At 35.6% G+C, this 24978-nt stretch overlaps 1 protein-coding gene across 2 annotated transcripts; it reads right to left on the reverse strand.

Moving 5' to 3' along the window:
* Positions 1 to 1225: 1225 nt before the first annotated feature.
* LOC121375000 (cathepsin O-like) lies at positions 1226 to 24976 on the reverse strand. Of its 2 annotated transcripts, XM_041502190.1 has the most exons (9): positions 24791 to 24976; positions 21033 to 21138; positions 11173 to 11278; positions 10527 to 10583; positions 9950 to 10106; positions 7414 to 7529; positions 5701 to 5867; positions 4907 to 4999; positions 1226 to 3934 (listed from the first exon to the last, which is right to left on the reverse strand). In XM_041502190.1, the coding sequence occupies exons 1-9, from the start codon at positions 24974 to 24976 to the stop codon at positions 3891 to 3893; spliced, it is 1032 nt and encodes a 343-aa protein (XP_041358124.1). In that variant the 3' UTR covers positions 1226 to 3890. The 2 variants fall into 2 exon arrangements, with proteins under 2 accessions (XP_041358124.1, XP_041358125.1); XM_041502191.1 differs by lacking the exon at positions 10527 to 10583.
* Between the last annotated feature and the right edge of the window lie 2 nt (positions 24977 to 24978).

A 24978-nucleotide genomic window follows, 5' to 3' on the forward strand; every position in this document is an offset into this window, starting at 1 on the left:
GGACATTCCTGAGTTTGCTGCAGTGTTTTAAGATGTTATCGACTAATAAAATATTTCTACGATTATACATATTAAATATATTTTCTTGTTTAAGAATATTAGTGGCTGTATATTAAACGTGTTTCTGGTCGTTCTAATATTTGTACTAGGTAAAAAAAAAAAATATTTCCTAAAAAATACACGAAATTATTTGAAGACAAAATCCAGTTTGGGCTTCTTACAAATATTAAGACGACCGGAAACACATTGAATATACAGACACTGATATTCTAAACAAGAAAATATATTTAATATGTAAGTTTAATCGTAAAAATATTTTAATAGTCGGAAACATCTTACAGTGCAGCAAACTGAGGAATGTTCCTTTAATACTGGGTAGTACATACCACAGCCTTTGATATACCAGTCGTGGTGCACTGGCTGGAACGAGAAATAGCCCAATGGGCCCACCGACGGGGATCGATCCCAGACCCCGACCGCGCATCAAGCGAGCAGTTTACCACTAGGCTATGTATCCCCCCCCCCCCCCCCCCGACAGGAGCCCAATTCCAAAATGTTCCAGCAAGGAGCTACCTTTCAGTCAATTAAGTCAAATCAACTAATTAGCTCCATTTTCAAATTTGATGAAAAATTCGAATTTATGCGTCAAAATTACCTTCATAAAATTACGCAACATTTTCTATTTAGCTTTAATCCTACAAGACATTTGTGAATTCAATATCACCAAAGCCAAACCTCGCCTGCTACAGACGCCGGTCGGGCTGCTTGTGCTTCCTTGCACATGGCAGTGCGGATGACCCCATCTCTCACCCACTCTAAATCTTTTCCTGTCCTGGACAGGGGAGCCGGCAAAAGTTGACACCTGCACCCATGACAGGCGTGTGCTACAACAGCTTGTTCTGATAATGCATGTTAAAACCTATGACCTGACCTGACCCGAAGGAGTCCAGAAGTAACTACCCAAAGAAATGTACTTCTTAGAACATTAAATTTATCACCGAAATCACACAAAAAATGGAGTTGAAGCGAGATAAGAATATCAGAAGACGTTTCTGGTCATCCTAATGTTTGTTGTAGCTCAAAGTGGATTTTACCACCTCGCAACACTCTTATAGTCCTTCCCAGCCTCCATAAACATTGATTTTTTGTAAATAGCACAATATTTTAACACCTCTTCACATGATGGCGATCTCATTAGGCGCTGAATGAAACAACAAACACAAAGTATATGAAAATAGTTTATTTTTCTAATAACATAAACCGGGTGTCTATGAAAGAACAAGTCTTCAAATATGAAGACAAAAAACATTCACTTCTGATCCATGAAATACATAACCGGTATAATATTTCTGTTGCTATGGCAATTCACTTAGTGATTATCAGTTGTGTTCAGAGTTTGTTACTAATTCACATGTTAGTCGTTTTAGTTTAACAGAGGTTTGATTGAAAATCATAATTACATAATAAATACATTTTCTTAATAAGAATATCACAAGACGTTTCTGATCATCCTCATGTTTGTTGTAGCCCAAAGTGGATTTTATCCCCCACCCATGATTACATCTGTATCACAAATATATATATATATATATATTAGGAAGTAAAATGAAGAGCTGAATTGCTACAAACATTAGGATGACCAGAAAAACCTTGATATTCTTACCAACACAAATATTTAGTCATTAAAAAGGCTAAATTAGTTAAAAACATGTCCACTGGTATGTTGAGATTTATAGTCAGAAAAACTGAAACTAAATTTTAAACAAGAATTAAAAAAGGCGTACGTTAACCATAATATATGTACCCGGTATATGTATTTATTTATTAAACAAGTTACAGCCACTTATAAATATGAAGTAAGTTCATTACATGAACATTATTCAGTTGCAGGTGGTGTTCGCATTTTACAGAGCTTTGTAATGTAATGTTATTTTGTAAAAGACATTACCAGGGTGATTTTACATCTGACATTACACATTTTTGTTAGTGTGCGAAATGACTTTCAGTTATGGTATGAAATGACCAAGGTACGAAATCACTTTTTGCAATGGTACGAAATGACCAGGGTACAAAACGACCAAATTAGGTAGAAAGTGACTATGCTACAAAATGACCAGGGTACAAATTGGCTAGCAACCACCCATACAGGTTAATCCTAGTGACTGGCAGCAAAGGTTATTTTATATGTAATTCTCTACAGATGAATTTCAACGTTACAAATCGTGCAATGAGAAATAGCTCAGTGAGTTCTCCAACAGAAATGGATTTTCAGACTGTTTATTCTTCCATCTCAACCAAGGCTCTGTGACTGGTAAATCAAAGGCTGTGGTATGTGCTGCCTGCCTATGGAAATGTACAAAAGATCCATTGTTGCTAATTCCCTGCCTATGTGGCAGCAACTGGTTTTATCTCCATTATATCTCGATAAAGAGTCGAAACCATATGTTAGACACCAAATAGATACAGTTTGAAATGTGTTGTCAAGTGAGGTATCATTAAAGGGACAATCCTAAAATTGCTGCAATTGTTAAGATGTTGCCAACTAATAGAGACTTTTTAACTACTGTAATTATATACCGCAGATCCTGAAATTAATGCAATCATAATATTAATGCGAAAAATGCGAGTTTGCCTTATTCACATTAATAATTTATGCATGTATTTATGTTTTGTATGTGTCCCACGTTATTAAAACATAATCCCCAAAATTTAAATTCTAATATATTTATAAAACAGAACTGGAAAATAATTCATTGTAAGCGAGACCAAATAACTGTCGATTAGTCCAGCAAGTCACACGCTATTAAAACAAAGATTAAAATTCTAATACATTTATAAAACAACTGGAGCACAATTTATTGTAGATGGGACAGACTAATTGTCCAATAGTCCAATAAGCTGCCAGCCATGTGTGACGATGGCAGGGTCTTTGACCACCCTGTCAAAAGCCGATACGATCCACCGCGCATGAATGGGTTTTAACACACTAATATTGCGGTCGATCTTTTCTTTATCTTTACTGTTCACATTCCCGGCAACTATTGGCATACAGTTGTAATTATACATGTATCCTAATGTTTGACCAGATTTAGGTAACTATACACGTTACATAAATAATTGCCGCAAACATATGCTTTGACTTGATCTCACCAAAAACAACAGGGACTAAACAGGTTAACTGATGTGTACACAGACATGTTAGTGAGTTGATCTCATTGAAAACGCTTGTAACTTGGATTTAACTGAAAAGTACACAGACGTGTGGTGTTTCTGTTAGGAAAATTAATATTTCAAAGGGAGGTTACTCGAATTAACTGCATGTTGCATTTTAGTCTGCCTACTGTCAGTTACATTAATTTTCGGGATGTTAATTTCAGGATCTACAGTATTCAATTTAATTGTTTTGCATAACATATAAATGGCTGTATATTAAACGTGTTTCTGATCGTCCTAGTGTTTGTTTTAGGTCAAACTTCATTTTATTTCCTAATGTATATTTTTTCGTACATTTATACAAAATTATTTGCAGACCAAATCCAGTTTAGACTACTTACAAATATTAAGACGACCAGAAACACATGGAATATACAGACATTGATATTCTAAACAACAAAATATACTTAATATGTAATTTTCATTGTTAAAGATTGTTATGAGTGAGAATCATCTTACAACATTCTAAAAGATACTTAATATGGAAGGTTAGTTGTTAAAGATTGCTATAAGTGAGAGACATCTTACGACACATCAAACTCGGGGCAATCCCTTTACACAAATATTCCTTTCCTTGTTAAAGATGAACTGGTTAAATATAGATGGCACTGTTGAACTGTAATGTTTTTCATTGATTAAATCACATTAAATGCACCAGGTCATCATCAAGTCAGTCATCAGGAAACATCTACTGCCACTGTCGATACTCGCTGTGCTACACCTGTTAAAACACAGTATAGTTTTACAGTAGAAAATAGTCGAAAAACCAAATAAAAAATGTTACTTTAAAAATATTCATGCTTTATTGATAATCTTACTTCATCAGCTGTTTACTTTATCTCATCATAGCAAGGTTTATTTTATAGTTGTTTTAGTTACTTTGTAAAAGTGGAATTTAATATCTTTAATTTAAGGTGTGTCTTTTCTTTGTTTTTTAAAGAAGGCCGTAAAATAGTGTTTTTTTCCAACAATGTTTTCCATATGGATGATGTGTATAAATCTTCATGGATTTACTGTCAGATTTATAAACAGCAGCAGGATTGGTACCATTATTAGCATTAAAGCGACATACCCTAGTTTTTAAACACTAAGGCACAGTTTTCACTATTAGAGCCATTTATAATCAATGAAATAAAACATTACTTATATTTTATTGTTTAGATAATCCATTTCCGTACAACCGAAGTGTTTCTGGTCATCCTGGTGTTTCTAATTTCTAAATAATGCATTTTTCATATTTTTAAAAACGCACGTACGTCTGAGAAGTAGCGTTTATGGAGTCGCGTTTTAGTCTATTTTAAAGGGTATTTCAACGTCACAAACTCTTTTTACACTCTGTTGTATCCAAATTTGTTACAGGTTTAAAAATTAACCAAATTTAGTATCTATTTTTACGGGTGAAACTAGAGTTTAGGTGAAAAATATACCTTAGTGTTTAAAAACTAGGGTCTGTCCCTTTAATACAATAATAAATCACTTGATGAAGAGGTAAACATTGTAGCTTTAATACCCAAGCAAAGCCATGCATGGTCATAAATGGTAAATAAGACGTACAATAATGAAGTACTAAATATTGCAACAAAAAACCCTAACCCATGTATGCTGGTATCTACAGATAGTGATGCAGCCTGCACATTGCATTCTGCAACATTATTGAAACTGAAGATCTAATGAATGGATAAGCAACACTTACCACATAAATTATCTCCAATCTTCACGTAGAGATAGCCTTTATCACCAAAATCTGGTCCCCATGAATTACGAATTATATAGAACGGCACCTCACCTAATAGTAAAGAAATATATTGAGAAAATAACTAAAATTACACAATCATTTAACACAGTTGTCATTATAAAAAGTGAAATGATAATATATGAATAGGTATTTTTGCCATGATACAGAAAAATATTTGTATTTATTACACATACAGGCTGAAATATACAAAGTAATAATTTGCTTAGTTATTTTTAAAATATACCTAACACTCACTCAACCCCCACCCATCTCTGTCTGTCTGTGTGTCTGTGTGTCTGTCTGTCTGTCTGTCTGTGTGTGTGTCTGTGTGTGTGTGTCTGTGTGTCTGTGTGTCTGTGTGTCTGTCTGTCTGTCTGTCTGTCTGTCTGTCTGTCTGTCTGTCTGTCTCTCTCTCTCTCTCTCTCTCTCTCTCTCTCTCTCTCTCTCTCTCTCTCTCTCTCTCTCTCTCTCTCTCTCTCTCTCTCTCTCTCTCTCTCTCTCTCTCTCTCTCTCTCTTTCTTTCAGTTAAAGTAAAGATTGTTGTTTTGGGGGTGGTGGTTACATTATTTAAGAGATATTTTTATTGATTATATCATGATTAGGGCTCTGAAGTCACCATCCTATATAAAATATCGATCCATAGAGTGAAAGTCATTCTTCTTGAAGTAAATAAATTTTTTTTACCCAATCAGTGCATCAATCAATGAGATTTTAGTGTTAACAGCAGACAACAAATACCAGTGTATTCTTACCTGTCAGATCGTAGCCAACAATCTGCACTGCATGGTTGTTGTAGTTGGAGCAGTGAAACTTGATTATCCCACCCATGTAGCTGTTCCACGTCGTAGCGTCAACAGTGATAACCAGTGGTCCTACCGAACTCAACAGCTGTAGCATCTTCTGCTCGTTGCCAACATAACTGAGACAAAACAGACAAATAAAAACGTTTATCCTACAACCACCGTTTCTATTGATAGAATGTGATGAAGGATAAAGCAATCATATCCATATAGTAGCAGGCTATTTCTTCTTATTATTCTTCTCTTCATTCACTTGCTGACTACACGTCGAGGCCAGCTGTATAGCAGGATATGACTTTTGACATCACCCATCACATTACAAAATCGCTCATCTGATAATATGGCTGAAATAATAGAAATAATAGCTCTTCCCCTTAATTTTAATGGTCTGCAGGATAAAGATAATAACTAGTTAATGGTGTTGGATATCAGCTTTATCCTGTTCAGGCCGAATGAGAAATTTTGCCCGGCAGAGCCTCGTGGAATTTCTCATTCTTACCTTCATAGGATAAAGCAGATATCCGACACCATTAAATGTTTTTAAAAAAACACATCATTAAATACATTAAACAAGTCAGTCTAATTAAGACATTTATGATTGATACCTGTTTCATTTACAAAATATCATGAAAATAGATGATGATGATAACTAGTTTAACGTGCCCATATACCACTAGGGTTTTGCCACTAGGGTTTTGAACACGCCCATCCCGAGTCCAACCTCTAGTGAAAATAGAAGATTTTATCGTTCGAAGTTAATCCTTTAATTGGTTAACTTAAGACTTATTTGCAAAAACAATACATGTCTACAGATTTTGCAGACAGCATGTGACACAGTCAGCAAAATGAAGGATTCTAAGTGGCTGTGTGTGTACTGCCAACGAGCTACAGTATCTGTGATTATGTAATGTTGTAAAGAGGTGTTTTCAGACGTCGGATGCACGTTTGTTCCTAATGTGCTCTGTCGGTGTCGGAAGGTGTAATAAACAGAATAACACTGATGTACATTTATTCCCGACAATTTGTGGTCGGATGGTGTAAATGTAGTAACAACGGTCGTTGTAACGAGGTCTGACTGTACAAGTGTCAAAATCTATTTGTAGGGTACAGAATCCATCTAGACAAATAGACATGTCTCACCTGTTACACATTTAAAACAATCTTGACCTTGAGTGACCATAAGCCCAAGTGACTAATATCATTTTAATAATTACGTGTATGAACCTTGGATGACCTGCATATAGCTTCTGTGAAACAAGAGATAAATACACCATCTTCGGTGGTATAGTGATTCAGCCATTGGACTTAAGGCTGGTAGGTATTGTGTTCACCTCCCGGTATCGGCTCCTACACAGAGTGAGTTTAACGACTCAATGGGTAAGACCACAACACCAACTTCTGTCTCACTAACCACCAACAACTAATCCACTGTCCTAGCCAGACATTCCAGATAGCTTTGGTGTGTCCCTGGGACAGTGTGCTTGAACCTTAACTGGATAGAAGTATAAAAATAGCTATATGAATGAATGAGATAAATACGAAAAGTTAATACCTCTGCCATAAAAAAAACAAAAACAAATTTTTCATGAACTTCATCATTACATAGGCAATGCAATGTATCATCAAAGAAAGATGTAACATTAATGTGAAAGCAAAAATACTTACTTCTTACAAGAGTATTCTAACACGGAGACGTTTGGCAATGATGGAGACAGTCTGTGACATTTCTGAGTGACATCGACCAAGGGATAATCTTTGTTGTAAACCAGTCTGGTCCTGTTCTGTAAACAAACAATCCCATCAATCTTAGAAACCAAGCAATAATCAAAGAACATTTATGGTAATGGTCTACAGTGATAGAAGAGATAAGTTATAATTGGTCTAGAGTGATAGAAGAGATATGTTATAATTGGTCTACAGTGATAGAAGAGATAAGTTATAATTGGTCTACAGTGATAGAAGAGATAAGTTATAATTGGTCTAGAGTGATAGAAGAGATATGTTATAATTGGTCTACAGTGATAGAAGAGATAAGTTATAATTGGTCTACAGTGATAGAAGAGATAAGTTATAATTGGTCTAGAGTGATAGAAGAGATATGTTATAATTGGTCTAGAGTGATAGAAGAGATAAGTTATAATTGGTCTACAGTGATAGAAGAGATAAGTTATAACTGGTCTACAGTGATAGAAGAGATAAGTTATAATTGGTCTACAGTGATAGAAGAGATAAGTTATAATTTGTCTACAGTGAGAGAGAAGAGAGAAGTTATAATTGGTCTACAGTGATAGAAGAGATATGTTATACTTGGTCTACAATGAGAGATAAGAGAGAAGTTATAATTGGTCTAATTATAATTGATCTACAGTGAGAGAGAAGAGAGAAGTTATAATTGGTCTACAGTGATAGAAGAGATATGTTACATTTAGTCTAAAGTGAGAGAGAAGAGATATGTTACATTTAGTCTAAAGATATGTTACACTGTAACTTGGTGCAGAGAGAGAAGAGATCTACGTCAATTTGGTCTAGAGGAGAGATATGTTACATTTAGTCTAAACATATGCTATACTGTAACTTAGTATAGAGTGAGAGAGAAGATATAAGTTATAATTGGTCTACAGTGAGAGAGAAGAGATATGTTATAATTGGTCTACAGTGATAGAAGAGATATGTTATAATTAGTCTAGAGTGAGAGAGAAGAGATAAGTTATAATTAGTCTAGAGTGAGAGAGAAGAGAGAAGTTATAATTGGTCTACAGTGAGAGAGAAGAGAGAAGTTATAATTGGTCTACAGTGATAGAAGAGATATGTTACATTTAGTCTAAAGTGAGAGAGAAGAGATATGTTACATTTAGTCTAAAGATATGTTACACTGTAACTTGGTGCAGAGAGAGAAGAGATCTACGTTAATTTGGTCTAGAGGAGAGATATGTTACATTTGGTCTAGAGAAGAGATATTTTAGACTTAGTCTAGAGTGAGAGAGAAGAAATAATTTCATCACAAATAAAATAATTCTGCAGATTTTAAACCAATGATTTTCTAGAATAATACAAAATTATCTAATACACCAAGATGCAGCACAAATCAGCAATGAGGCTAATATTTAACCCACACATTAAGCTGTGGTTCCAATGTGACATACGTTGCAGCGTTTACGAAAGTTCAAACTCACAGAACCTAAATGTAAATGATCCCAACTTATAGAATAATAACTCAAAGATGTATCAAATATTGGCGCTGGTTGGGGTTAAACCAGCTCCTGTTTGAACAGCCAGTGGAAGGCGAACTGTTACCATATTTTAGAGATCAAATTAAGGTGTCTTTGATGTGAACATCCGATGTGAATATAGAGGATTCATCACAAGTGTTTTTTAATATAGAAAATATCAATCTAGTCTATGTTAATTGGTATTTGATGAGACTCTGCCAAGACAAATACCAATTGACTAGGTGAGATGGATATTTTACATTAAAAAACATGAATAGCAAATTCTATTTATCCTATAACACTTCTAAAATAACATTTTAAATTGATTTTTAGTAAATCATAGTACTAAAGTCGCCTCCACCATATGACATCATCATCATTAGCACAAATTAGTTTGACATCACACATTTTAACAAAATCAATGAATCTTTTTTTTTTTTTTTTTTTTCTTTTTTACTTTTTTTTGTGAAAATAAATACAATTTAGAACTGTGGAAAATGTATATCCCTGGCTGCTGAACTTTCTACTATCTCTGACTCTACTTGTCAGTGGCCATGTGATGTCAGATGGTATTCCATTGTATTATGTAAACATTCTTTGTAGGAAGCTACCGGTACTTGTTGTTTGTTTTTAAATGTTTAATTCAAAATACTAGCTCATTCCAAATAGGGGCAGGGAAAGGAGAATTGAAAAATAACAGATAATCTAATGTTATGCGAAGAGTAAAAGTTATAATTATTTATGCAGTTCAACATTTATTGATGGAAATGAAAAATTATTAAACTGTCATTTGCAAAATTCACTTTGTAATCTGATAACAGCAAAAGTAATTTTCAAGTGACCTGATAAGTTAACACATAGCAACCCCATAGTTATCATGCTAGCAACTAAACTGTTATCATAACATAACACCATAACACTTTGAAATATCAGACTGGGGTTATCGGGTCATAGGATGTATGGCTGCATAAGGACCGTTATCAGATACATACATTCACCATCCAACTTAGGGCAGTGCATGTATCTCCTCCTGCACACCCATAATTCCCAGCAGCACAGTCTATGACTTCCTGCACACTGAGGTCAGGAACAGGTTGACCTGTGACCTTCGCATACATACTCTCCACAGTCTCTGTGGTGCTGAATGCCCTGTGATACAAGATGGACATGTTAACAAAATCTTGTATTTATACAACACAGAATAGATATTTTATGATTTACAGTATGTAAATTTAGTCGATGGCTTCAATTTTCATAAACAAACCAATATAAACAAAAAACAATGAAACCAAAAATGACCTCTTTCATAAAATGTTCATTCATAATTTCATCCCTCTTTTTATTCACATTTTTTTTAAAAACCAGGCATGGATCCAGGTGGGGATCCCAGGACCCTAACCATCCCACCCCGCCATTTTTGGTCAAGTCATTAGTTTTGTGTTGTAAAAGTTGTTGAGTCTTATTTATCAAAGCCACCAAACTAGATTACCTGGTACATTAATGTTACGCCAGATACCAATATGGACATTTTAAAATTGTTTTGTTTAGTGTATTAAAAACAGGTTATACCAGCAAGCGCCACAGTGTCCTTGGTTTTTGACAGCTGAAATGATTTTCTTTTTGCGCCTGAAAAAGATTTTAAAAAAAGACCAGAATTTGTTTTAATTGTCTCTAGAGTAATGATGCTGAATTCTTAATGTACACAATGATGATTAAATAGTTAATAAATATGTGGAGAGATTTAACTGTTAAAATATAACACAGAAAAAAACAAAACAATGAATGAATGAATGAATGAATGGATGATTGGATGGATGGATGGATGGATGGATGGATGGATGGATGGATGGATGGATGGATGGATGGATGGATGGATGGATGGATGGATGGATGGATGAATGGACGGATGGACGGATGGACGAATGAAAATAAAAAAATACATCAGCTACTGGGTGTCAAAGTAAGGTAAATGCAAAAATAAACTGATAATCTACCTCAATATAAAAATACAAAAGGTAAATAAAAAACAGTGTAACTTTTATGTAGACAGGACAGTACATGCCAAAGGTCTTTGATATAATTGTTGAGCACTGGCTGTGATGGAGAAAAGCCAACACAAAAGTGATCTTCTAACCCATCACAACTACGATGAACACTCTACCACTGAACTAAACATTGCAAAAAACCCCACCCACCCATCCCCACCCTGACTCACCAATCGACAATCTTAGGTATATTCAGGTTTTTTATAAGATCTAGTGGAGTTTTCTGATTCTTGTGTTGGTAAACTTCATGTCGAATAAGGTCAGATAAGTAGATTTCTGAAAAATTATACAAACAGAATCTCTTATAATTACTTGAACAAGAAATTAATGAATTCTTTACTCAGGACAATGTTTAAACATAATATGATATAATATATGATAAAATATCAGTATCGCTGACTCATAAATATTACTCTAACTTACATTTTTACTCTATCATTCATTTCATTCCACAGTGTAATAACAATAATACCCTGAGAATCCTCTGGCCATATTCTGTTTATATGTGAGAATACGGTTAGTGAATGTTTTGTGTTAAACACTGTCAATTTTGTAATGTCCTATGACCAAATGAATGTCAAGTATTGTGTCTAAATTACACATAGGTGTGTTAAAGGTAGGGTCAACTCCAACAAGAGCCTTATGTGTTGGAAAGATGCATACCCGGACCACCAACACATACTGACACTTTAGCAAATGAAAAACGCGTAATTTTAGAGTTAATAAAAAACCATGATTATTCCTGCTAACTGGGGGCAGCCATTTTGTTTTGTTTTTGTGACGTCCGGTGGGATAGCTTGGGGCGAAGTGACGTCAGCTCCTGACCATCTCCTGTATGTACAGTGTAAACAAAAGCAGTAATTTTCAACAAGGCGCTTCTCTTTGATCAACCTGACTTGTAAAACAGCATAAATGACGTAATAATATAATAAACTATTTAACTAAATATATTTCAAGTTGCATTAACGGAACAAAATGGGGTTATAGTATTTTTCTCTGTTTAATAATCCAAAGGAAAAATGTACACCATTACACCTATTGATATGCTACGTTGGAGCAAAAACGACAACACACGATACCCAAGTCAGCAAGTGATAATTTTCTTTTTTGGGGGACTACGTAATTGGTCAGTTCTGTGGTTGTAGATGGAAAAGTCTACTTAATCAATAGTTTTACAGAACTATTTACAGTAATAAACCATGTCCATTACAATTTTAGGGGCGACAGGTAATATTCCACAATACCGGTATGTATTTTATGTCTAGACAGCGTCAATTAATTGGCTCATCTGGTTACCAATCAAATACACACCTGCCAATCAGAAATCACAGGTAGAAGCAACTAACAGCATAGACCAATTAACTAAGAAAACACTCCGTGTATCATTTCAGTACGTAGGTTAATGCATGAGAAAAACATTGTTAATTGTTTTAACTTGTTGTGTAGCCACTTTGACAATGGTATTTTATTTTGTATTGAAAAATAATATATATACTATAGTGCTGGATATACTTGATGTGTATTATTACAGAACATTGCAATGTATGACTATTTATCATCCCGCAAAAACCAGGTAGATTGTGTTTCTCTAGTTCTAAGGCTCATTCCTGACGTGACGCGTTAAGTATTATGTAACCACCAGCTCGCCAGAGGGCGTACTCACTGAGATGGTACAAAATGGCTGTGCCCGTTATATATAATAGTCGTCACATTTAACCGTTTTATTAATTAACTATACGATTATATGTGTTGATATTAAGCAATAATGTGCATTATATATCGTTGAATATGCATACCAGGCCAAATGCCTTAATTGTCCTCTCCTTTAGATTTACTTCAGTTTGGAGTTTGTTCATGACATAATGACATACGGCGGCAGGTTTCCTCTTGTAACATTTGTGCTAATCAGTAGTCACTCAACCCCTGCAATTGCCCACGGCAATCGGCAATGCCGTGGAGATTTTCATTCTCCACGGCACATTTTTTTCACTGTGGACTATATTGGACATTTTTTTGGAAGGCATGTTTCTTTGCTGTGGACATTTTCTTAATTTCAGGTGTTGGTCACTAAGTTTAATATTATGAGTAAATTCAAAAAGAATTAAACAAAAGGTCTGTACTGTCAGATTTGAAAAACATATTTATATTTAAGACACAGTATTTAGCAAATGCTTGGTTGTTGAACATTGACAATCTGTTACATAGAGTTCATTCTAGCTGTATGCTCACATAATTACGCAATTCAGTTAGAGGACACTTGAGCTACCCCACCACGAGAGGACACTTGAGCTACCCCACCATGAGAGGATACTTGAGCTACCCCACCACTAAATGGTGAGCTCGTTACAAAGAAACGTGAATCCATTAGATAATTACATGCATATAAATAATATTATTTATTACACACCTGTTCAGTTTTATTATAGTGATAAAGACATTTTTAAACTGTGTGAAAATATTATTTTGTATCGCACATATGTGCAATAAGGACTGGAACTTTTAAATGGGGAATTCCCTTTTTCTTTTTACTGCAGTTAGCGCCTTTTATTTACTGACGTCATATATGATTTACAAATGACATCACATCGTATTTGAAAAATTACACAAGGCTGCTGCAGAGTATGATTCTTAACGTTAAGTAAATCCATGAAAGGAGTTTTGATCATAGATTTAACAAAATGTTGTTATGACGTAATATTAAAAACCGTTTCTGTAAAACATAATAAATACAGAACTTCACATACGTTGTTTTCGCTTCCTATTTATTGCACTCATTTATTCTGTGAAACATACCACTCGACCTCACAGTCATGGTATATATTCTTGCACAAAATAAACTTGTGCAATAAACAGGATGCGAAAACAACGTATGTGAAGTTCTGTATATGTCAGAAATGATCTTTCACATTTCCAGTTTACCACATCTCCAATGAAGTCAAGAAAGATACATCGCTCTAAATACAACAACTGGTAAATTGTATATAGTAAAGGTATCAGTATTATGAGAAGAGTGATATTAATCAACAACCAAGTAATAGTACAAAATGTACCTGCATGTCTATAATGGACTTTTAATGATTAATGAAATCTTAATAAATCAATGTGCTCTAGTGGTGTCGTTAAACAAAACACACCTCTTTGTCGACGACCAAATGGTAGTCAGCTACTTTGGCTAAAATACATTTTTCCCCCCTAAACCTGATGCCACAGAACTTTAATTTCATTATTCTTGAGTCCAGTCATGACATTAAACTTACATCTTGTTAACCATTACCAACGTGTCATGTGGGTACACACACTTTACTCTACGTCACCACAAAAAGTACAGCACATGTTGGTTTCACACAGGGACGTCATTAAACTTACATGTTGTTAACCATTACCAACGTGTCATGTGGGTACACACACTTTACTCTACGTCACCACAAAAAGTACAGCACATGTTGGTTTCACACAGGGATGTCATTAAACTTACATGTTGTTAACCATTACCAACGTGTCATGTGGGTACACACACTTTACTCTACGTCACCACAAAAAGTACAGCACATGTTGGTTTCACACAGGGACGTCATTAAACTTACATGTTGTTAACCATTACCAACGTGTCATGTGGGTACACACACTTTACTCTACGTCACCACAAAAAGTACAGCACATGTTGGTTTCACACAGGGACGTCATTAAACTTACATGTTGTTAACCATTACCAACGTGTCATGTGGGTACACACACTTTACTCTACGTCACCACAAAAAGTACAGCACATGTTGGTTTCACACAGAGACGTCATTAAACTTACATGTTGTTAACCATTACCAACGTGTCATGTGGGTACACACACTTTACTCTACGTCACCACAAAAAGTACAGCACATGTTGGTTTCACACAGAGACGTCATTAAACTTACATGTTGTTAACCATTACCAACGTGTCATGTGGGTACACACACTTTACTCTACGTCACCACAAAAAGTACAGCACATGTTGGTTTCACACAGAGACGTCATTAAACTTACATGTTGTTAACCATTACCAACGTGTCATGTGGGTACACACACTTTACTCTACGTCACCACAAAAAGTACAGCACATGTTGGTTTCACACAGAGACGTCATTAAACTTACATGTTGTTAACCATTACCAACGTGTCATGTGGGTACACACACTTTACTCTACGTCACCACAAAAAGTACAGCACATGTTGGTTTCACACAGAGACGTCATTAAACTTACATGTTGTTAACCATTACCAACGTGTCATGTGGGTACACACACTTTACTCTACGTCACCACAAAAAGTACAGCACATGTTGGTTTCACACAGAGACGTCATTAAACTTACATGTTGTTAACCATTACCAACGTGTCATGTGGGTACACACACTTTACTCTACGTCACCACAAAAAGTACAGCACATGTTGGTTTCACACAGAGACGTCATTAAACTTACATGTTGTTAACCATTACCAACGTGTCATGTGGGTACACACACTTTACTCTACATCACCACAAAAAGTACAGCACATGTTGGTTTCACACAGGGACGTCATTAAACTTACATGTTGTTAACCATTACCAACGTGTCATGTGGGTACACACACTTTACTCTACGTCACCACAAAAAGTACAGCACATGTTGGTTTCACACAGGGACGTCATTAAACTTACATGTTGTTAACCATTACCAACGTGTCATGTGGGTACACACACTTTACTCTACGTCACCACAAAAAGTACAGCACATGTTGGTTTCACACAGAGACGTCATTAAACTTACATGTTGTTAACCATTACCAACGTGTCATGTGGGTACACACACTTTACTCTACGTCACCACAAAAAGTACAGCACATGTTGGTTTCACACAGGGACGTCATTAAACTTACATGTTGTTAACCATTACCAACGTGTCATGTGGGTACACACACTTTACTCTACGTCACCACAAAAAGTACAGCACATGTTGTTAACCATTACCAACGTGTCATGTGGGTACACACACTTTACTCTACGTCACCACAAAAAGTACAGCACATGTTGGTTTCACACAGAGACGTCATTAAACTTACATGTTGTTAACCATTACCAACGTGTCATGTGGGTACACACACTTTACTCTACGTCACCACAAAAAGTACAGCACATGTTGGTTTCACACAGAGACGTCATTAAACTTACATGTTGTTAACCATTACCAACGTGTCATGTGGGTACACACACTTTACTCTACGTCACCACAAAAAGTACAGCACATGTTGGTTTCACACAGAGACGTCATTAAACTTACATGTTGTTAACCATTACCAACGTGTCATGTGGGTACACACACTTTACTCTACGTCACCACAAAAAGTACAGCACATGTTGGTTTCACACAGAGACGTCATTAAACTTACATGTTGTTAACCATTACCAACGTGTCATGTGGGTACACACACTTTACTCTACGTCACCACAAAAAGTACAGCACATGTTGGTTTCACACAGAGACGTCATTAAACTTACATGTTGTTAACCATTACCAACGTGTCATGTGGGTACACACACTTTACTCTACGTCACCACAAAAAGTACAGCACATGTTGGTTTCACACAGGGACGTCATTAAACTTACATGTTGTTAACCATTACCAACGTGTCATGTGGGTACACACACTTTACTCTACGTCACCACAAAAAGTACAGCACATGTTGTTTCACACAGAGACGTCATTAAACTTACATGTTGTTAACCATTACCAACGTGTCATGTGGGTACACACACTTTACTCTACGTCACCACAAAAAGTACAGCACATGTTGGTTTCACACAGAGACGTCATTAAACTTACATGTTGTTAACCATTACCAACGTGTCATGTGGGTACACACACTTTACTCTACGTCACCACAAAAAGTACAGCACATGTTGGTTTCACACAGAGACGTCATTAAACTTACATGTTGTTAACCATTACCAACGTGTCATGTGGGTACACACACTTTACTCTACGTCACCACAAAAAGTACAGCACATGTTGGTTTCACACAGAGACGTCATTAAACTTACATGTTGTTAACCATTACCAACGTGTCATGTGGGTACACACACTTTACTCTACGTCACCACAAAAAGTACAGCACATGTTGGTTTCACACAGAGACGTCATTAAACTTACATGTTGTTAACCATTACCAACGTGTCATGTGGGTACACACACTTTACTCTACGTCACCACAAAAAGTACAGCACATGTTGGTTTCACACAGAGACGTCATTAAACTTACATGTTGTTAACCATTACCAACGTGTCATGTGGGTACACACACTTTACTCTACGTCACCACAAAAAGTACAGCACATGTTGGTTTCACACAGAGACGTCATTAAACTTACATGTTGTTAACCATTACCAACGTGTCATGTGGGTACACACACTTTACTCTACGTCACCACAAAAAGTACAGCACATGTTGGTTTCACACAGAGATGTCATGTATCTTTGTGTAGCGTTGGTACTGGTTAACAACATGTAAGTTTAATGTCATGACTGGATTTGAGAATAAGCAAAGTAAAGCTCTGTGACATCAGACTTAAAGTTACATTATCTGGTTAACATATTATAACATCATGTACAAATGTGAAATACAAGCTCAAATGCACTTTTAAAAAAGTTGTGTGTGTTCGCTATGAACGGATATCGTCAAATGTATACACTTGATTCGTCGCCTGTGCCGCCATAGCTCGACAAAGCACAAATGACAGCCTGTTGTCAGTTAACACATGCGTTTGCCGATTTCAAATTGTAGGGTTCGTCTCAAAAAATTAAAAGAAAAATCATGCGCTGTAGTTAAAACCGGTTTGATCTTGACAACGTATTATCGACAGTCATACCTTCCTATTTCAGAATTGATATTTTATAAAGTGTTAGTAGAACTTTCAAAGTTTAGTTTGTATACTAGTAACACATTAATCATGTATATATTTTAAAAATAAAATATACTAAAGTAGACAATGAACATTTTCACTTCTTAATTTTACGTGTTAAAATCAACAAATTCAAATAAATATTTCGTTTGGAAAAGGTAAAGTTGGGGGGGGGGGGGTTGTTTAATGACATCAAAGATAAAGCATATTGATTTAATAATCATCCGACCCCATACAACCGTAAATAAAATGTGTTGAGTGTGTCGTTAAATAAAACATATCCTATCCTTCCTTCCATCTGCTGTTGGATGTCTAACATTTGGTAATTTTGACATATAATCTTAGCAAGGAATTGGGTGCATGTGTAGGGGGAGGGTATTGGAGGTCGAAAGCCTTACTTTCCCAAGCTTAAAAAAAAATTTGAAATGTATTTTTGGGGGGAGCATGGCCCCATATAAACTTCGCTTAACAGTCTATAACCCCAACCTCGCTGAAATCCCTGCACACGCGCCTTGGAAACCCACTACATTTGTTTTTAGCAAGGGATTGTTTATATGTACCATCCCACAGAAAGGATATCACATACCATGGTCTTTTTGTATACCCACCGATGGGGATTGATCCTAGACTGCACATTTCCAAAAAACACCTTTTTAGGTCTAAGTAATGAATAAAAATAACATATAGTCTTGAAAAATGTTACATAAATCGAACACAGTACTCTCTTCCTCTACCCCTAGAGTGTTATGTAATTAGTAACAACCCCTTACATGTAACGCGTATGCCAACAGCTGGCCACTGTCAAAATTTCAAGGAAAATCCCCCACTCACCGACCCCTGGAAAGGCGTTGTACCATACCTCTATGGATATAAATATGTTTTGGAGATATGAGACGACCCCTCAATCAAGACAGTTAAATTTGTCAAAAAATTGCGAAATCTCACGTGATCTCTTGTTGGGGAATTCTATACTTGTGATAAGCCAATGAAAACCGAGATCGGTACGAGCCCGTCAAAAGTCTTCCACTTTCAAAATCATGGCTTAGTTTTTGACCTGGATAAGCCAGCATAGTGAAACCAATGCGGAGTGTGGCATCATATACTGAACAAAATAAGAAACTTCCGCTAACTTTGCTTGAACATAACTTGATGAAAACAAACCGGGGGAATAATTGTTATATATGGGTTTAAAGAGTGTTCCATGATGCATCGTTTGGTGCAAAAATCATGGCCATAGGTTAACAGAAACTGGGAGAAATTTTGACCAAGTGTGGTAGGGGTTAAAAAAAAAAAAACCCACTTAATAACGGGTATGAACACCTCTTGAATTGACCACTGCAGTGCATCGCAGGTGCATAGAATTGACTAAAGTGTTGATTTCTGCCTGTGGAATATTGTTTCATTCCTGAATGAGCGCTTGACGAAGTTCGCTGACGTTAGCGGGTGGGTTGGGACGATGCCTCAATTGTCTGTCCAGACTATCCCAGACATGCTTGATAGGGTTGAGATCAGGACTTTTAGCGGGCCAGTCATCAATGAAATCAATGTTATTTGTCCTAAAAAAAATTACAGTGTCTCTAGCTGTATGAGAGGTGGCATTATCATGCTGAAAAATCGATATGTTGGCGTTGTTATGGAACAGAGGAATGACGTGATGAGCGAGAATGTCATCGCGGTAACATTGAGCATTTAAATTGCCATCAATGACAACTAGTGGTGAACGATAACCATGGGCAATGGCTGCCCAGACCATGACACAACCCCCACCCCCGAAACGATCTCATTCAAGAACACAACAGTCAGCATAGCGTTCATTTCTCCTACGGTAGACGCACACCCTGCCATCACCACATTGTAAAGAAAATCTGGATTCATCAGAAAAAAGAATGGTATTCCAGCGTCGCCGTTTCCGAGTGTGTACACGTGCCCAATTAAGATGATTTAGATGATGACGTAAGGACGTCGTGCATGTAACCCGTTCTCCCACAGACGATTACGAACAGTTTGCCCACTGATTCGGTTATTATGAAGCCCAGGTGTGTTAGCAGCAGTAGCAGTGGCAGTTTGGAATCGATTGCGCAAATGCGTGTTCATGATATAGCGGTTTTGAACACGTGTTGTAACACGCGGATGTCCACGACGTGGCAAGTCGTTGGTGCTTCCTGTCGTTCGAAATCTTACGCGAAGATTTCGTATCGCTCGACTAGAACTCCCAACATGCCTTGCAACGTCTTCTGTCGACATGCCAGCATCAAGCATGCCAAACGCCCGTTCGCGTAAATTATTGGGTATTCTTGGCATACTAAAAATGCTACAATGTAAAAAACATTATTTTTTTTACAAATTTTGAAGCGTTTTCGTTCACTTGACAACAGTGTCAGTAAGACAAGTAAAACAAATTGACCGAATACTACACGGGACATGTCGAACCATGCATGCACGTGCAAATTGAATTTCACGTTGTCGATGATTAACAGTGCAAAAATAATCGATAAAATTCATGAATCCTGATAATACAGCTCAAGGCTAATACTACCTATATAATTTCATTACACAATGAATTCTTTAACACAACAAATACTATATGTACAAATCGGAAGTTTCTTTTTTTGTTCAGTATATATGGACCAAACGTAATTGGATTTTCTGTTCTATATGCTTAAATAATAAAAATATTCCAGGGAATGTAGTTTTAATAAAAAAAAAATATTTTAGATGGCTACTAGTTGGTCATTGACGATTGCCGAAGTATTACACACAGTCCTCTCTGGCCCTCCCATACAACATGTCAATAAGGGGAGAGCTAAAGTTGACTTGAGCTAGTATTCAATGAGAAAAAAAGAACATACACCCCAGGTGATGAAAATTTTAACCTGGGATGAGGCTTGCCAAGACAAAGAGTCGACATTTCCATCACCTCTTATCCATTCGGTAAATAAACTATTATTATACACGAACAGACAAGAATGGCTGAAAAAGTAACTTCTTTATTTGACCATTTTATCATGTTAAAATAAAATTTAACACTACAAAGTAACAAGATGGCTTTTATAATTAATCTTTCAATATATAAAAAAATCAATCTAAAACAGTTGTCTAAAATAGTTTAAAACTTACTTCTAAATTCCTCTGGAGTCAAATCAGAGAACTTATTGATACCATACACCAAAGTACCATTTACGTCAGCTTGACCATTTATTCTGTCATAGAACTCAAGATTTTCCTGTGGTTAAAAAATAATGAATAAAAATGTTTTAATTAAAGCTGAAATCATCAAAAGCAGGCAATTATCCAACAATATCCAAATATGCTGCCTTAACACCTTAAAAAAATCAACAACAAAAAATCAGTTGTGGCAAAAAAAAATTAAAACAATTAATTAAAATATTAATCACTATAATTGGTGTGAATCAAACCTTAGGTGCATGGTAGCAAAGAATTTTGTTTTTAATCTGATATTGGCTTAATGTGTGTGTGTTTTGTGGGAAGGGAAAAACACAATTATTTCTTAACTTTGGCATAAAATTAAAAATATCTATTAATCTATAGTTTTTTCCCCAATGTTCAGGGTGACTTATTAATTAATAGAAAAATAAATGTCATACCTTGAACAAAAACAGAAATATCAGCCTTCAAACATGTGAAAAATTATAATTAAAATTATTTTTGAAAAATACATTTGTAATTAAAGAAGCTTTTCTTTTTAACAAAATAACTTACAAAGCTGAGACATGGAATTTAAGTTCACTTATTAATGCAAAATACATATTCGAGATAGGAAGTAAAAATAAGCAAAACTGAGCAACTTTTAACTATTGAACTATTTACGGCAGACATATTTTTTTGTTAGACTACCCCATTCCAGCTGACTTGCTTATTGAACCAGCTGGTTACATGGTACCTTGAAAAAATCACCATGTCAGCATTTTAAATTTTGAGAAAATCCTCTTAAATAAGAAAAATTGGGGGTTCCTAAATGGCTGCCATTTGATTTCACCAGTAAGACATTCCTTTGTACTGGTCCTGGAATGGATATTATTAAAGAACATTGTGACAAATGCCCATTTCATCATTTTGCAGACCAGTATGTTTGTTTGTTTGGTTCTAAGACTAATACTTAATGTTAAGTACGTATATTACATAACAACCTGCTCACAAGAGAGCAGATTCAGTGAGATGGAGCAAAATTACTGCACCTGTTATATATTATAATAGTCGTCACATTTTATTAGTTGAACATAACTTGTTCCTTTTAAGCAATAATGTGCATTAAATATTGTTAAATATGCATACCATTATAAAAGCCTTGCCTTATCATTAATAAATTTTCACTATACCAATTTTTTAAAGGTCTTCTGTCAATTTTTGGACTTGTATACATATTCAACGATATATAAATGCACATTATTGCTTAATATCAACAAGTATAATCTTATAGAATTAATACAATGGTTAAATGTGATGGCTATTATATATAACGGGTGCAGCCATTTTGTTCCATTCCAGTGAATACGCCCTCCGGCGAGCCGGTGGTTACATAATAATTAACACATAACGTCAGGAATAAGTCTTAGAACTAGAGAAACAAATGTACCTTGTTTTTGCGGGATGATAAAATAGGCATGCATTGCAATGTTCTGTAATAATATCCATCCTAGTAAGCCAGCAATACGTATATATTATTTGTCAATACAAAATAAACAACCATTGTCAAAGTGGCAACACAACAAGTCGAAATAAATATACCGTTTTGTCCATGCATTAACATACGTACTGAAATGATACACAGAGTGTAGACTTGGTCTATTCAGTTAGTTACCTCTACCTCTGATCCTGATTGGCAGGTGTATATTTGATAGGTAACCAGACGAGCCGATTAATTACCGCTGTTTAGACACAAAAATACATACCGGTATTGTGTAATAACCTGACACCCCTAAAATGGTAATGGACATGTAAATAATTCTGTAAACCTACTGATTAAGTAGTCTTTCCCATCTACAATTACAGAAATGACCAATTACGTTGTCCCAAAGTAAAGAAAATTATCACATGGATATCGTGGTTTGTCGTTTTTTCTCCAATGTAGCATACCAATAGGCCTAATAGTGTACAATTTTCCGTTGGATTATTTAATAGAGAAAACTACTACAACCCCATTTCGTTTGTTAATGTAACTTGAAATATATTTAGTTAAATAGTTTATTATATTATCACGTCATTTATGTTGGTTTACAAGTCAGGTTGATCAAAGAGAAGCGACTTGTCATAAATTACTGCTTTGTTTACACTGTGCATACAGGTTTGTTTGTTTTGGGTTTTTAAATTATATATTATTGTGCATACCGGAAGCCTCGAAAACAAAAGAAAATGTCTGCCCCCAGTTAGCAGGAATAATCAATTTTTTTTATTAACTCTAAAATTACACGTTTTTCATTTATTAAAGTGTCAGTGGTCCAGATATGCATCTTAAATCTTTCCAACACATATGCATCAGGTCGTTTCACCCTTATTCCTGATCACCCTGTGTCGTTTCGCCTCGGGTCGTTTCGCCCCCATACCGGGTCGTTTCACCCTCTATACAGGGTCGTTTCACCCTCATGTTTATGTTTGTGAATGATGAATAGATTTGTTTACGTGACTCTAGTTGCAAATCAGATATAGGTTATCAATTTGTAACCCTTTATCAACCATAAACACCATTTATATGTATATGTTATTATGTGCAATATTTTAAAGAACCCCTCCCCTCACACCATCCCAGTTCCTACGGGCCTGATGTATTTTATATTAATAAGTACAAAGACTAGCCTACACAATGATATTGCCGATAGGACATATTAGTTATAAAGTGCTCTGTTGTGTGTGTGTGTGTGGGGGGGGGGGGGCCTTTTTGCAAAATTGCGAAATTGGCCTCTGTAATATTAGTAACTAATATCCATTGACGTGTCATGTTTACATCTATGCTGAAGAAGATTTATGATGAAATATTAAAAGGTCCATTTGCTTCAGTTTACATTTAAATACATGCAGTTTTCTGCTGTCTGCCATTTTGTTTTTTTATTGAATACTCTTCAAGAGGGGTGAAAGACTAAAATATTAATATAAAATCAATGATTTCTAGTGGTATCTTTAAACAATCAAAAAATATTAATAATATTAAAATAATATGACGTCATCACATTTGCATTTACATCATAAAATGTTATTACATTCAACGGTTGTTAGATTAAGTCATATCCTTTGACCCCTCTTGTCGAATATTCCATAAAAATAAAAATGGCAGCTGGCACAAAATTACATGCCTTTTGCCCTATGCGAACTCAGCGAAGTCGATACAAGTGACATGGTTATCATCTAGTATGTGGAATCCATGCCATTGTAATTGTTTTTTCGAGATTTCTGTCTGGACAAAATGTGGGTAAAATCTAACGAAAAATAAAGGTAGGAGCAATTTATTGTAGTTGTCCACATTTTGTTTCGGACTTTACAGTTTACGTTTAAGTCTACAACCTTGTTGCCTGTTAGGTGACTATTACGACAAAATTATGGGTAAAATTATTTTTATATACCAAATTTTGCATACTAGTACCACCCCAATACATAGGGGCGAAACGACTCATAATGGAGGACGAAATGACTCGGGGCGAACGGGAATAAGGGCGAAACGACTCGGGGTCGAATAGAAATAAGCCTAGGGGCGAAACGACCCGGATTCATGCTAATAACTTGATACGGCTCATGCCCATTGTCGAGTTTACTCTCCCTTTAAAAAAACCCCCATAAAAACCGTTAAAATAGGTTTTTTGAAGATATTCCATTAGATTAGGAAAAAATCTATTATATTTATTTATTATATAGGCTTACATTCTTACTTTAAATACTTGAAATCGTTTTGACAAAAGCCGACTGTCATCGTGGTACTGGTAGGTTTTGTTAAATTTAATGACATAGTCTTTAAATAACTTTAACAAATTTTCAGTTTTTGACTCGGCAAAACTAACACAACAAACTGAAATGAACAAAATCTTTAGAATATTTATACATCCACCCATGATCATCT

Source organism: Gigantopelta aegis, chromosome 6, assembly GCF_016097555.1.
Source record: "Gigantopelta aegis isolate Gae_Host chromosome 6, Gae_host_genome, whole genome shotgun sequence".
Lineage (NCBI taxonomy): Eukaryota > Metazoa > Mollusca > Gastropoda > Neomphalida > Peltospiridae > Gigantopelta > Gigantopelta aegis.

Excerpts from the sequence above, each read along its gene's own strand:
- LOC121375000 (XM_041502190.1), bottom strand. The coding sequence starts at position 24,976 with ATGATCATGGGTGGATGTATAAATATTCTAAAGATTTTGTTCATTTCA. Across the intron at positions 10,107-10,526 it reads GGACACTGTGGCGCTTGCTG|GGCATTCAGCACCACAGAGA; the intron begins GTATAACCTGTT and ends CTTGTATCACAG. Across the intron at positions 7,530-9,949 it reads CCCTAAGTTGGATGGTGAAT|AACAGGACCAGACTGGTTTA; the intron begins GTATGTATCTGA and ends GTTTGTTTACAG.